Raw genomic sequence first — 16,422 nt, 5'->3', positions numbered from 1 at the left:
ATATTAACTTGTAAACTTACGAATGTAGTTTTGTTGGTTAATTTCTAGAGCCCACAAAAGGATCCTGCAGAAGAAGATGCTTATGTTAAGGCCTTCGCTATGGTTTCCGTTCCTTCAACATTAGTTGTGAGACAGTTGGCCTCAGCTACTGAGTAAGATTTTCCTTTTATATCACATACATTTCATAGATTACCATAGTGTATGACTATAAATGGTACTGTACTTAATAAATTTCCATTTATGCAGTCAGCTCAATCTCTGTTCTTACTTCTTTCAAAAGCCATTTGTTTGAGTTGTTGATTTCATATGCTTTTCTAGAGAGGAGAAACAATAGATACGTTTGATATTTGTATCAAGCACTTCTTTTCAATAATTATTGTTCCTACTTTTCCTTTTTTACATTTAGTATCCTCAATGCATGGTTTACTTTTTGTTGTTTGTATGCCCATGATAAATAATTCATCATGTAATTGGGTGTGTTTTTAATTAGTCATATGTAACTAAGGAGGAAGGGAAGAGTTTGATTTTTCTGTTTGCTGCTTGATTTTCTCTGTTTATGTGCAAAAATAATGAAAATCTTTTTAACTGTTGAAGACTGGGAGATATTGTGAGCGTTTTTTGTCTTTTTGAGGGTAACAGTCCACATAGATAAGTCCATAAGATCTCCTAAGGCATGAGCATTAGAGATTGAAATATTAAAATCACTTGACCAGCATGCTCTGGAGCCAACAATAAAATAATCTATTAAAGCACATGATAAAAGTATGTAATGATGTATGTTAACTGGAATATGAATCAAACCATTGTCTTGCTCTACCAATCAATGTATCTTCAAATGCATTAATTAATGTATATTATTATGTATATGGAAAAATGGATAACAGTGCATCTTCATTTCCATTGAATGCTGCTATCACTGGTTCTCTAGAAGGATGTGCATTAGAAGTATCATTAACCAAATTATTATGGAATAAGGGGCTACCAATAACATCACGTGAGGGAGAGGATAAAGGATGTTCATCACTTAAGAAAGCATCACTAAGTTCCTCACTAAACATTTCATCAATGAGCCATGAATCAATGGATTTAGAGGAATTACTATCATAAGGGATATCATCATCATCATCAGGTCCAACAACAGAATTTGGAGTATAATCATCCCTACATGCATCATTATAGTAGAGGGACGTGTTTAGAGCCAAATCACTATCACATGCCATAAAAGAAATATTATCGTCATGTATCATGGTGAGAATGGTAGTGAGTTTGTTTAGCATGAAGGACAAGGTGCCCATGATTATGATCTAGCAACATGAAGCACACGACTAAGGGTAAGATAAATAAATGTACAAGGGGAAATCAGGTCTGTAAAAGAACATGAAAATCAGATGCCATAAACAAGCTTAAGCCAAAAACAATACCAAACTTGGAGATTGCAATTAATGAACTTAACATTCAACCATTGATTGAAAAATACTAAAGGTACCTTTTTTCAGAGCTTTTCATTAACTTGCTGGTTTGATACAATATTGAAAAGTACAGCAAGCTTCAACAGTGGAACAAGTCTGAATATAGATGCTGGAAATTACTCTCCAAAATCACAAACTGTCATTAAAACACCTGAAAATCAGATTACCATCCAATTGACTGTGTGCAGCAAAAAGCTTGAATGAACAGGGGTGATCTGGAAACAAATTTGTGAATTCTCCAGGGACAATCATCCTGCCTGAATCTGATCTGCTAATATCTTCTTGAATGGAGACATACACTTCAGCCACAAATGCGATCCAAAAGTCAGCAACCTCTCCTTATTTGAAGGAAAATACTTTCTGATTGCCAGGCACCCAGAAGTAAGGTTCAACCAGCATTAAAAATTCACCAAAAACTTGCTTTAGGAAAAATTAATGATTGAAATCTCACCCAGCTCACAACACAAGCCCCTATGCCACATATGCATAAGACAAACACATGAAAAGGTTTGGGATCATTGATCATCCCAAGAACATCGGTAGCCAGCTCTGAAAAGGGCGATTTGGATTCCAAAAAATCAAATGCTGAGTGTTAAATCAGAAAAACTATCCAGATGCAAGCGCTAGTACCAGGAAATTTTTTGATCCAATAATCATATTCAAGCAAGACTTCAATCAGGGAGGTTGACTCAAAAAGTGGATTTTTTCCCTTAGAAAAAATGCAGCTGCATAGTGAAATACTCACAACCAGAAAACAATATTTCCACACTTCAAAGAAACTTCAAAACCTCTTGCATAAATCATCACTACAAAAAAATACTTGCATCTATCAAAAAACCTTGAATATTTTCATTGCTTTTGTAGACATCAACCCAAAAATTCAAATAGATTGCTCAAAATGAAACCACTATGCAAACCCCTGTATGAAACAATTTCCAATTCATCTGCAATGGATCTCTCACCACTGCAGATGAAATTATCAAAGAAGGTTTTCATCCTCCATGAGTTTCAGAAGAAAAAACCAGCAAAGTCTCCTCAATATCTCTTGTATGCATGCGTAATGAAAGGAAATAATTTCTTTTTATTTCTCATTTATTTATCAATGCCCACTATCCCACACCAGCAAAGGGAAAATTTAATATTTAATTAGTCCCAAAAATTCAACCTCCCAAGATTTCTTGCGCCCAAAAACATTAGAACTTGAATAAAATTAAAATATTTCAATATTCTCATAATTGGGTGCTAGGAGCAAAGTCAGAGAAAATATTAATTAAATGCACTTAAGTGAAAATATTAGAGCCTTATTTTTTGTATTTAATTAATGAATATCCCAAAAGTCCTCTTTATCCATACACATTAGCCTATGGAGAAAGCAATAATAGGCTAACAACCTCCAAATACTTAGGCTAGAGAGGGGACCTTACAGTCTTCCCTCCCCAAAATTGCTTGTCCCCAAGCAATCTCAGCTTTGGATGCTGCACCTGATCATTCTCCCATGTAGCATCCTCAACTGGCAAGTTCTTCCACTTTAACAGGTACTCTTTAATAACCATCCTCTTAAGAGAATGCTCCTTGGTGTCAATGATAGCCTCTGGAATGAGAACTAGTTTCCCTTCGTCGTCCAATGGTGGCACCTCGGAAGAAGAAATTACATTATGTCCCAATGCCCTTTTGAGGCAAGACACATGAAAAACATTATGCACCCTACTGTTTGCCAATAACCCCAACTCATAAGCCATGTCTCCAATCCTTTTGGAGATTCTGAATGGGTTATAAAATTGTGGCTTGAACTTCTTTGATCCACTCTTCTCAATCTGATACTGATCCATTGTAGGGCTGCAATCTTAGATAGACCATGTCACCAATGTCAAAAACTCTCTCAATACGATACGGATCTGCATATTGCTTTAGCTGATTTTGGGCTTGTTTCAAATTTTCCTTTAAGGATCTCATAATATCTTAGCTCTGCTGTAACAAATCCTTTGCATTAAGGACTTTGCTATCTCCAAACAATAATTCCATGAAGCTAGGAGGCTCATAACTAGACAAGGCCATAAAGGGTGATATCTTAATTGACATGTTGTATGTGGAGTTGCAATAGTACTCACCAAGGTAAAGCCATCTTACCCATAGTTTGAGGACTTGAACTCAGTGCAAACTTGACAACCCAAAATAGGACTTGTTGTAACGTTTTCACACATCGCCCCATTCCAAATGGGGACCCCCTACTTTTTAGGCCCTCCCGGTCTTTTGGCTTGCGTTTTTGGGGTCTTTTCGCAGCAGTCTCGTTAGTCTCTATGCTTTGCAAGTGTTTTGGGGTCGTATTGATTAAATTTTCTTTTCGTTTGAGCGAGTTTGGTGAAGTCTAGGGCATGTTTTGTCTTTTTTTTGGGTTTATGCCTTTTGTCCTAGATTTTAGGGGTTTCTGTTAGGGTTTTGAAGAAACTGAACATACGACTGGAATTAGGACCCTTCAAGGAACCTCCCAGTAAAATTTGAGCCAAAACAGAGCAACTTTCTATTTTTAGAAAGTCCCTATTTTTTAGGGATTTTCTGCCTCCTGGATTGGTCTAATTTTGCCAAAAATCAAACTTACTAGTTTTAGTAATTTCTATTTTTATTAAGTTTCTATTTTTAGTAAGTGCTTTTCTGACCTATTTTGAAACACTTACTATTTGGGAAAATCTATTTTTGGCAGGATCTTCATAGGAAAACATTGAAAGCTGGATATCTCTAAAGACGCTAAAGACTGAACGTTCTTGAAGACCATTTCTAAATCCGGAAGAGTCAGAAGGCAAACAAGTTGGATCAAAATAATGGTTAAGTTTGGAACTCCTATTCCAGAAGAGGAAAGCATGCAAAATCATCCAAGTTCAGAAATTCACATCAATCCACCAATGTCATCCTGATCCGAAAATAGCCTGAAATTTGACAAAGTTTGAAAACTTTAAAGATCTTCCAAAATTCAGAATTTGCATTATGATTCCTATGGACCTGAAACCTCTCTCAAACATCCTGACAATAAATATGAAATATAACTTTAAGTATAAGAAAGGAAAATGACATATTGAAGATGCCACTTATACTTAAATGTTATATTTCATATATATATATCCTGACGAAGAGCCTGGAACTTGTGAAAAGCATCAAAATCCTCCATGCATGAAGAATTCCGCCCAAGGAAATGATTGGGCGCTAGATGAGGCAAGTCAGGAAATGTTTGGAATTTCATGAATCCTCCACAGGGGTGAAAATCTGCCCAACTGTGGACTTGGGCGCCAAAATGAGGGTCTCAAGGATTCACAAAAAATTCCATGAATCCTTCCGCCCTAGGAAGTGATTGGGCGCCAGAATGGAGGAGGCAAGGATAAATGAAAAAATTTCATGAATCCTCCACAGGGGTGAAAATCCGCCCAACTGTGGACTTGGGTGCCAAAATGAGGGTCTCAAGGATTCACAAAAAATTCCATGAATCCTTCACATAGTGAAAATTCCACCCCAGGAAGTGATTGGGCGCCAGAGTGGAGGAGGCAAGGATAAATGAAAAAAATTCATGAATCCTCCATAGGGGTGAAAACCCACCCAACTGTGGACTTGGGCGCCAAAATGAGGGTCTCAAGGATTCACAAAATTCACTGAATCCTCCACCAAGTCAAAATTCCACCCAATATGAAGGACAAGCGCTAAAACCAAGGAGGCATGGAGGATTCACAAAATTCACTGAATCCTCCACCAAGTCAAAATTGTGCCCAAGAAGAAGAAATTCCAAGAAAGTGAAAAAATTGGCACTGTGTCAGAAATTCCTTCCTTCAGGACAGAATTCCAGGAAAGGTAAAAAATTGACTAAGTGTTTGAAATTTCTTCCTTCATGACACAGTTCTTGGAAATCATGAAAATTGGCTAAGGCATGAAGAATTTCCTTCCTCAGGGTAAGGAACAAATTCCTTTCCAAAGGAGAATTCCTCCACAACAAGAAATCACACCCAAGGATGAATTGAAGATAAAATTTCTAAGGCAAGGAAGGAATCAGGGATGAATTGAACAAGAAATCTCCCCCCTGGGGAAAAATTTGAAAAATCCATTTTTAGGGCTCAAATGACCTCCAAATTTAGAAATTTTTGAAGATATGGATACGTGAGAGAATTCTCTCTCTCCTGGACCAAAACCCTAAAATTGTGGAAATTCCTAAAAATAGGTGATGGTGGAGAATTGTTGAAAATCTCCTCCAAAGCAAGGAGAGTTCGAGAAACTTCAAGAAAAATTCTTCATGGATCAAATTCTTCTCTCCTGAAGTTTTCTCTCTCCAAGGTTTTCTCGCCAAGTGGCAGCCGAGTCAATGGACGTTGAATTAATGAAGCATCTCTCTGCATGCAACCGTCACATTTATGGCATTATGACATATTCCTTCTGCATGCAGCCGTCACATTCAGAAGATGATGGTGCATTTATGGCATCACAGGCGATTTTTGCATAAGGGTACATTCATTGCATAGTGGGCACTTATGGGATGGGAATTAATTGTATATGGGCATGATGGGTTATTAATTGGAGATTCCCAGCTTGTTGCATCTTGAGTGGAGAATCTTTAGAGAAAACCCTAATTAGCGTTTTGCATGTTATCATGGCTTGAGGCCTATATAAAGGGGTGACCCCCCTCATTTGTAAAGGGAGGGAGACTTGTATGAAATTGTTGCGATAAGTTTTGAGATAATAATAGTGAAACATTGTTCTCTGATGGTGTCCACTTAAATTATTTTTTCAAGACTTGCATGGTTTCACCTTCCTCACTTAGAGTAGAAGTAGTATAGTGCTTTGATTTCAATGGAGAATGTAATGGTGTTTGATGAATTTCCATGGTTCATACTTTTTGCATCTTGCTGATTGTAAGTTGCAGTGTAAAGTTAGCCTGAACCCCTTAAATTTGTGCTAAGTTCGATTGTAGATGGTTGTTTGGATTGCGCCGTTTTGGGTATTCAAATGTACTTTCTCGATTTGAAAATCCTCTAGCATCCCCAGAAGATTGCACCGGTTCTTGCGGAGTTGTAGTTGATCTTGGCAAAGCAGAGCTTGGTTTATTTGGAATTTGTCCACCAGAGCACTATTCATTGTTATCACTGCCCTTAGGAGTAGATTTAGATCCTTCTAAACCCTTTCCCTTTTACTTTCAGTTCATTTTAGTCCGTTCGAAGCAGAAGCATCGCAGAATTGCGATAACTGATGATGGAGTTCTAGCCACAACAAAGAAGTGAAAGAACGATGCAAACGTAAGGCCCCTTGGATTACCAACAATCACATCAGCCAACTGAGTCACATCCGTAGCATAAAGGAACCTTGGAGTCGATTGTTTGAACTTCTTGCAATCTTAGCATGCAATCACACTTTTATCAAGAGAGAGTGAAGTGACCGTTAGGCAACTTTATTCTGTGTTAGACGCTGTCATAAAAAACACGTCAACAGGTTTTTAGGCTCGAGACTCGGCAAAAAACTCGGGTAGGTCTCGACAAAGAAGAAAACCGTAGGTTTACAAAAAAAAGAATGAAATTAAATGATTTAGAGAACATAGGAGCCTAATTTGATTATCAATTTTTCATAATTCAAACAATACACATGTTATATGATCTTCAAACACTCAATATTTGAAAGTTCATCATTCAAATTTCATAATTTCATACACATTGTTTCAAATTCAAACGTATAATATCATAAGTTTATAAATTTCTACATATAATGATATGTCAAAATGAGAGAAACAACCAAATACAATCTACATGATGATGAATTGTTTCTTGATCTTCAAATATTCTTTGTCCTCCTCCATTACATCCAATTCTGTTGGGGGTTTTGGAGTGGAGACTCTAATGAGTTTGAGGGACAACAATGATAAGCTGCACAAAGAGTTAGCTATGAGAAAAACCCAACGATAGAAGTGGTGCACAATTTTTTTTGGATGATTAAAAATGGACAAGTTTGAGCCAAAATCTGAAGAAATGGATGAGTTTGAGCCAAAATATGAAGAAATGGACAAGAAAGTACAAAAAGAAGTGAAAAAAAGATTAAAAAGTTAAAAAAAACCAACTTTAATGTTTGCTGGGCATGTATATTCACGGGCGAGAGTCTTGAGTTGGGACTCACAAGTCCGACTGTCGGACTTGTGTGAGTCCCTTCCTAGGATTCGACAAGTTCGTCTCTGGACTAGCCAGAACAGGGCTCGCAAGTTCGTGGCTATGGGACTTGCGAGTCTCCTAAGTTTTGGTGAGTTTTGGAAGAGTCCCAAATCTATGATCTTATCCATGCCTTCTGCTGCCTTGAAATAAAATTTCAAAGGTATACTACCACCCATAGATGTAAAACTCTGTGCGTTGTAGGAAAGCTCGCGAGTACTCGCGAGCTGTAGTCGGGCACGAGTCACTCGCGGGTAAACTCAGCAACGAGTTTAAAAAAAACTGCTGTGATTTTTTACTTGTCGTAATTGCAAAAAACCGCCAAAAACCGCCCAAAAAACCGGTGCCCAAAAAATGAAAAAAAAGATTTAAGTCGGAAAAAGTTTTCGACATTTCCTTTCATTGCAAGCTGCAGCGGGAGCGAAAAAAAAAAGATGCGTTTTTTGCAGCGATTTTTGATGTATAATTATACATTAATCTTCATAGACTCTTTCTAAGGGGACACCTACGTAACCTCCTAAACTATATTTTCATTGTGCCATTTTCATAGCAGAGCATGTCAGTTTTTCCACTTGCCACATAACATATTAAATATATTTTAACGTCACTAATGGATATTATAAATAATTTGGAATTATGGAAGTTTTAATGTAAACCCATGTCATAACAAGTATATCATCTGTTTGGAGGCCACTTTAAAGGAAAACTAAATGGTTATAACATTGGCAGTTAAAATTTTAATAGTAAAGATAGTCTGCATCAAAAGAAAATTCAAGATGAGTTTTCATTTGCAAAGTGGAAAAATAAGAACTAAAAAATCTTAGATGGAAGTGGGAAAGTGCAAAATACGTCAAGAATGAGTAATATGCCCTACCAAAAAATCCTGCCTTTCACAATGTTTGAAGCAATTTTTAACTTTAAAGGTACCACATTGGTCAAGAATTAACAGTGGGAAATTTTGGTATGTTCTGTGAACCGCAGTTTTAAGTTACAAGGTAACTTGTAAAGGAATAAATTTTGAATTAGCATTAGTGTCAGAAAATAATGAAGTAATTATTTGGAAAAAAAACTCAGTCTGTTTACTTCTTGTTGGTTGTTTAACTTGCTTTAATCTCTCTTGTTACTAGAGTTCATTGCATTTTTTGGTCATTTGAGTTTCATCTTGACTCAATTACTTGTACTACAGGCATCTGAGTTTATTATAAGTGATTTTTTATTCTTTTTACAGAATGGGACACAGCTTTAAATCAATGAAGGATTTAGCAGCACTAAATAAAGATTCCTTGCAAGGAAATGACTGGTCTGTTTTTGTGCCCAGTTTTGCTTCTATCAAAATACTATCCGTCCTAGACAAGGATGAAAGGCTGAGGTCACAACAAAGTGCAGATAGAGCAAATCATTCCTTGCTTTGGTCTTTATTTGAGACAGGTAGAATTTTGAGTTACTGGATGTTCTTTCTTTAAAATATCCCAAGTCTTATCCCCTAGAACACAACATTCTTTGTCATAGATTTTAAACTTGTTGGTGATTCTAATCATCTAAGATAGATTTGCAGATAGACAATATTCACAGAAAAAGTGTAATGATGCCTCTCTTCTGTCTTCGAAGGCACACTTCCTTTCAGATAACCATGGGGCTCCTCCTGGCAGCTTTCTTGTTCAACTTGCTGAAATCATAGCAGGCATCAAATCTGTCCAAAAGATGGCACTGTTTTGGTTACAAGTAGTTGGTGAGGTGTGTTATTTGTCTGTAAAAACTTTAATGGTATGGCATTGATTTGATAATTTATAGCATGTTATTTTCATAAATAAATATTCTGGTAAATATATGCTTCCAATGATCATCAACAAAATTCAGTCAGTGGAATATTGGATTCTTGTTATGTGCATTGACAAATGTTGTATAACTATATTTTGTCCACCACACAAAAATAATAAAAAAATGACCATAGCTCTGGTATACATTGGGGATATTATTTTCTGAATAGAGTGTAATGTCCCCACTCTGATAATAGAATTTAATAATAAATAATAATATTAAAATAAAAATAAAAAAGAATAAAAATAAAAATAAAATTAAAATATAGAAGAATATAACTAAATATAGTTAAAGTTTAATTAAGTTAATGAATGGTCAAAAGGCATGAAATGATAAGTTGTGACTCCCCCAAATATGAAGTATAAAAGGGAGAAGAGAACTCATTCGAAGGGGGGGATAATTTTGGGAATCGGAAGTGCAGATCTGTTTTAAATAAGAAGGGCAGATCTGATTGTGAAAGGTTGTGCCCCTTTCAAAGGGAAGAAATAATGAAGAGTTGCACTCTTTCAAAGGGGGCCAAAAGTGAAAGGGTGTGTCTCTTGCCAAAGGGTATACATCATGAAGAGGTGTGACCCCTCCCTCACATTGAGAGATATAAAGGAAAGGAATCAAAAACATCTAGTGGGATCATGATCGATCAAATCATATCAGAACTGTCATTAAGTTACAGACAGTAGCTAGGTCGGATCCCTTCTAGGGCTGACCTAGTTCACCTAAGTGCTAAGTGGCCTTTGGCCTTACCAATTTGGCATATGTTTAACTGGGCCTATTTGGGCGATTGTGTAATATATTATAATAGGGCAGGCCCTATTTGGGCACACCTAATATGTAACTTGTAAAGTGTTATTGGTCAGGTCCTAACCGATGTAACTTGTGATATTGGTCTGACCCTATAATGTAACTTGTAAAGTGTTATTGGTCAGGTCCTAACCGATGTAACTTGTGATATTGGTTTGACCCTATAATGTAACTTGTGAATTTGTAATTTGGTGCCAAAGCCGACCTAGGTATAAGGGTTAAGAGCATGTATATAAAAGAAAGGTGACTTGTAGTCACAAGGGCATTAAGTTGTAAGGAAAATTCATCTCTGATTCTGCGAGTTCCTCCAGCAGCAATTAGCATTTGCAAGTCATCTCTAAGGCAGCGAATTAGATCTTGCAGTTAGCGAACTGTTTCCAGGCTGGGCGAATATCTTGCTAGGTCAGCTGAAGTCATTCTAGGCTGCCTAACCTGCTATAGGCTACCGAATCTGCTGCAGGACATTGAATCCTTGAGTTAGCTATGCGACAGCTTCCAAGTGCAAGCTCAATCCATCAGCAAATCATATTTTGGGCATCATTATCGGACTGAGACCAGAATCAAGGTTCAAATAAGTAGGGTTTCAGTGCTTATGTTTTGTGCCCTAGCTGGGCAAGGTTGTAATTTGTCTCTACCTTATTCTAATCAAATTTGAGATTCTTTGTTGTTGGGTTTTTCCTCCAAGAGGGAGGTTTTCCCAGGGTATCATCGTGTTATGTGTTTACTTTACCTTGCATTCTTATTTTCTGTTAATTACTGCTAATTTGATTGCTAAAATCAACACGGTATCAGAGCGAGTTCCTTCTATAAAGCCTAACAGCTTGAAGGTAGATCCTGTATCCTTTTTTTTTTGCAGACTGAGAAATCAGAGCAGGTAGCATAGAGAAGTGTTGAAGAAGACTAGCATGAATGCAATTCTATCAGGCTTATCACTCTACTCATGCAGACTGGGAAACAATTCACAACTATTGATTGCTAATGTCATGCAGTGTCCAGACTTCAAACTAAATTCACACTCCTGTTGCGAGGGTATTTATGAAGTGCTTATGGATGAGAATGGATTCTGAGTGATGGCGACGGCCGAAGGCCACACAACCATCATCAGATGATTTAGTGTGATCTTAGTGGATGGTTATGTTGGAAACTAACTTATAAGAGAAGCATTTTTTGAATTTTTCATGCTGTTATCAATTCATTGGAAGTGAATCATGTATGATAGTCTTGAACTATTAGTAACCTCTCTTAAATGCTTTCAAGATGGACTGAGGAGCATAAAGATGATGATTGTATTCAAGAGAGGAAGGCTTTGAGACATCCTGTGAGGAAGGCTTTGAGACATAGCTTAGTTGGTGATACTGCGATCAGGTTCAGCTTCAGAGGGAGCTTGTTGTTTTCAGCTTCAGAGGGAGCTTGTTGTATTCAGCTTTAGAGGGAGCTTGTTTGTTGTTTCAGCTTCAGAGGAAGCCATATCCTTGGTTAAGGCAATCTTCCGGGAGAAGATTGAGGTGAAAGCCCTTGGTTAAGACAATCTTCCGAGAGAAGATTGAGGTGAAAGCCCTTAGTTAAGGCAATCTTCTGGGAGAAGGTTGAGGTGAAAGCCCTCGTTCCACCCTCTACAAGTAGGCATGGTGGTATTGCATTCTTCTTTGGGAGAAGTCTGAGGTTAGAGCCCTCATTCCACCCTTTGCGAGTAGGCATGGTGGGTACATGGTGTACTTGTTCACCCTCTGCGAGTAGGCATGGTGAGCCCACCCTCTGCGAGTAGGTATGGTGGGTATCATGGAAGACGTTCCATGATGAGTTTGTTCACCCTCTCGGAGTAGCTATGGCATGTCTCATCCATGGGAGTAGCCATGGTAGTAGTCACTATGTGACTTCGTCATTTAGAAAGAATCCTCCCTAGCTAAGAGGGAGTGTTGTTATGTAGCTAGGTCGGATCCCTTCTAGGGCCGACCTAGTTCACCTAAGTGCTAAGTGGCCTTTGGCCTTACCAATTTGGCATATGTTTAACTGGGCCTATTTGGGCGATTGTGTAATATATTATAATAGGGCAGGCTCTATTTGGGCACACCTAATATGTAACTTGTAAAGTGTTATTGGTCAGGTCCTAACCGATGTAACTTGTGATATTGGTCTGACCCTATAATGTAACTTGTGAATTTGTAATTTGGTGCCAAAGTCGACCTAGGCATAAGGGTTAAGGGCATGTATATAAAAGAAAGGTGACTTGTAGTCACAAGGGCATTAAGTTGTAAGGAAAATTCATCTTTGATTCTGCGAGTTCCTCCAGCAGCGATTAGCATCTGCAAGTCATCTCTAAGGCAGCGAATTAGATCTTCTAGTCAAGGAACTGCTTCCAGGCTGGGCAAATATCTTGCTAGATCAGCTGAAGTCATTTTAGGCTGTCTAACCTACTATAGGCTACTGAATCTGCTGCAGGACATTGAATCCTCGAGTTAGCTGTGCGACATCTTCCAAGTGCAAGCTCAATCCATCAGCAAATCATATTCTGGGCATCATTATCAGACTGAGATCAAAATCAAGGTTCAGATAAGTAGGGTTTCAGTGCTTATGTTTTGTGCCTTAGCTGGGCAAGGTTGTAATCTGTCTCTACCTTATTCTAATCAAATCTGAGATTCTTTGTTGCTGGGTTTTTCCTCCAAGAGGGAGGTTTTCCCAGGGTATCATCGTGTTATGTGTTTACTTTACCTTGCATTCTTATTTTCTGTTAATTACTGCTAATCTGATTGCTAAAATCAACACACACCTCTCAATCTGCAAAAAATCACAATGCAACGATGCAAATACGCCAGTAATAACGTAGGTGCAAGTGACAGAGGATATGTGCTGGAACAGATTGTTTCAAATTATCGACAAGTTGTTTGCATCCCACAATGCTTCTGGTAGGCTATATGATCGTCAACCTCTGTGCTTCCTTGGATACAAACTGTGGGTTTGCCTTGTACGTTTTCAGAAATGCTGATCCGTGATTTGTTCTTCTGGGTCTCTGCTTACCCTTGAATGTGGGTTACACCCTTCTCTTCTATAATTATCCACATTCCTTGACTGAGAATCTATGCTCTTGATTATTTCTTCCTTAGTAAGGGTTTGCCTTATACCAGGCATCTTGCACTTGAAAATGTCTCAGAACAGACCAATAATCAAATGAATGGATCAAATTGTCCTCTTGCTAAACAATAACCGTGTCTCCAATTTTGATTTGTTGATCAACTCCAAGTCAAGTTGCTATCAAAGTTGCTGACTGTATCTCTCATTTAAATTCAGATTGCTGTTAAAAAAATAAAAGAATTTGGAATCGCTTTCACTGTTGTGGCAAAAATGGCTAGCTTAGAACTTATGAAGTCAGCCTCAAATGAACTTGCTATGGCTTGCTGATAGCAACTAGTGATAAATTCGCCACTAAAAATGAACAAACTCATTGCTGATAGAGTGATTTAGTTGACAGAATATGGGGTGGATTTGACGTCAAAATCAAGTTCACTGGTCACTATCCTCCAATGGCCTCAATTTGGATGTAAGTCTGATCGAGTGGAGATTATCGCCAATAATGTATTTGATGATTGCTAGAATCAAGATCACACTTCACAGACTGGTCACTGTATCAATTCAAAATTACTCCACACTCAAAACGATCCCTATCAAGAGCTTGAATTAATAACTGAATTGTTGGACAAAGCAAAATCGCTGATGATCAAAATGCAAAGATGAATTTGCTGCCTAATTTGGATCGAAATCACTGTCAAACAACTCACTGAAAATTAGAAGATGAAATTGCAGATGTAAGGCAAATCGATTTAATTTGATCAAATGAAATGATCAAATTTAAGTTTATTATCAGATCCTCCGTAATTGTTTGTCCTTGTCAGATATGAAGACTGTGTATCCAATTAATGAATGGTTTCAATATCTGCTGATCCCACATTGCATGCTATTATCGACGATGATCGTGCTAGAGGAATCGAGGATATTATTGATGTCATGTATATATCTACAACTTCGCCTTTCTCAGAGACTTCACGAAGTTGATCAATCGCTTCAAGAGTGGGGAATTTATTCCTTCTGCTTTGTGAATTTGTACTTCTGTTTATTCGTGAATCCTGATAGGCTGGTAGGGAACCCACTCTGATACCATGTTGTTTTTCTGTGCTCATTTAACCACGGGCACTGATTTGCCCTCCCAACCATAGACAATTCACAGTTGTCTCCCCCGAGCACTATATATTCAATCTTCAATTGTATTCCATTGCTATTTTTATTCTATACCATGAATGAGATCACTCATCTCATTATGTATATGTGAGAGGTGTCTTTATACCAAGGGTTGCCACTCTTCCAAGTGGCACCAATTAATATATTATTAATATAATATAATAATTATTGTATTATCATATAATTTAATAATTATACGTTATAATTATAATATAATTATATTTTCACATACTAATATAATTATAGTATCTCACAATAATAATATAAATATAATCACAACCTTTGTGATATCGATGTTGGCTTGTGGATTCCGACCACAGCTACAATAAAATCAACAAAAGTAGCTTTGGAAAATGAAAAATTTATTAATTTTTAAGTTGGGTTTGTTGTAAAAGACATAGTGTTATTCATTTTAACACATTTATCCTTTTTTGAGATTATTGTTGTACAAAAACATAGTGTTATTTATTTTAACACATTTATCCTTTTTTGAGATTGACATTCAAGATCACTTCGTAAACTTCCTATGTCTGTGAAGTGATGGTGCTTGTCTCTTACATCATTAGATTCTTTCATCTTTCCTTCTCATGGATGCTTGGATTTCAGATTTGAAGCATAGTTACTAGAACTTGGGGAATAGTTTAACATGACATATTATCAGAGCTGTTTACTAGGTGAGAGAATCACAACCTTTCTTCTGGAAGGTGTCATTCACGAGTGGGAAAATATATGTAATTATATAAATTGATTTAAACATTCTAGAGTTTGTCATTCTAGGGGCATGTTGTCTAAAAAGAGTATGTGTGATACTTTTCATTAGTTTCTCTTGGTGAATATGCATATGCTAATACAATTTGATCTTTTCAATTATGGAGACCATTTTGTTAGCTGTCTTGTCTTTATTCAATTATTAAATAAGAATAAGGTATAAATGCCTTCTATAGTGGTGCAACATTAGCTTGTATATCCATCTCTTCGTATGTCATTGCGAGTAACTATAATAAGTCGTTGAACAGTTTCCTCGTCTTTAATTATTGAATTTGGTTTTGTAATAATATCATTCACCAAATCCAATAATTATAGATGAAGAAACTGCTCAACAACTTAATATAGGTTGCTGCTATTTTTCATTCATCAAATCCAATTTATAGATGAAGAAGCTGTTCAACAACTTAATATAGTTACTCCCGACAAATAGTTACTCAGGTAATATGGAAGTTCATTCCTCAATGATATGGTTAATGAAAGTATCTAAGTTCATTCCGCATTCCTCTATACATGCAACTTTCCTTTGAATTTATTTCTAGAATGATCTTATGCGTGTGTTTTGTATTTAGACAGTTTGTTTCTGGGCTTCAGCTTTTGCAGAAGGCACACGCACAAAATATAGGCAAATCTTGAAATATAACATCACATGTCATAGTGTGTTCCAATTGAAGAGTTTCATTTTATTCCTTTGATTGTGTAGCTAAGGAAGCTATGGGAGGAAGGACAACCAATACCGTTGTTGCCTGTAAATGATAATCCAGACTTACGATATTGTCTTCTACATCAACAACTACAAGTTATAAACTGCTGTATTTCTAGAAAGAAGCGGCGCATTGCTGCTCTGAAATTGGTAGACACACGAAATGTGCAAGATGATTGTAAAAGTGAAGAGCTAGCTACTTGTCCTGTTCAAGAAGCATGGGAAGAAAAGTTGAACACAATTGCTCCTGCTTTATATGCAAAAACTAAGTCGGGGAAACTTGTTCCTAGACTTGGAGTTCTTCATGCAGCAGAAAAATTGGTCATGTTAGAAACTAGTGAACCTGTGTTTTCTCCTATAACTCAGGTTCGGTGCTAGGCTTAAACATCAGTTCCGTTTCTTGTTATTTTTGAGAAATATATTAGTATACATAATTTCTTTCATGCATACCTTTTATTGATTCAAATTCTGTTTGGTT

The 16,422-nt window shown here is 37.0% G+C and overlaps 1 protein-coding gene across 4 annotated transcripts in view; it reads left to right on the top strand.

Annotated features, from left to right (window-relative positions):
* The window catches only part of LOC131043965 (uncharacterized), a 195,237-nt gene that overhangs the window by 30,771 nt on the left and 148,044 nt on the right, over positions 1-16,422 (top strand). For 3 of the 4 annotated variants that reach the window (XM_057977245.2, XM_057977229.2, XM_057977252.2), the window contains 4 exons: positions 49-152; positions 8,859-9,058; positions 9,186-9,364; positions 15,945-16,310. In XM_057977245.2, the coding sequence (XP_057833228.1) occupies positions 49-152; positions 8,859-9,058; positions 9,186-9,364; positions 15,945-16,310 (849 nt within the window). The remainder of the gene's footprint in view (positions 1-48; positions 153-8,858; positions 9,059-9,185; positions 9,365-15,944; positions 16,311-16,422) is intronic. The other variant, XM_057977237.2, reaches the window with a different exon arrangement.

The sequence above is a fragment of the Cryptomeria japonica genome, chromosome 6 (genome assembly GCF_030272615.1).
Source record: "Cryptomeria japonica chromosome 6, Sugi_1.0, whole genome shotgun sequence".
Lineage (NCBI taxonomy): Eukaryota > Viridiplantae > Streptophyta > Pinopsida > Cupressales > Cupressaceae > Cryptomeria > Cryptomeria japonica.
This window is presented reverse-complemented; position numbering and strand designations above follow the sequence as displayed.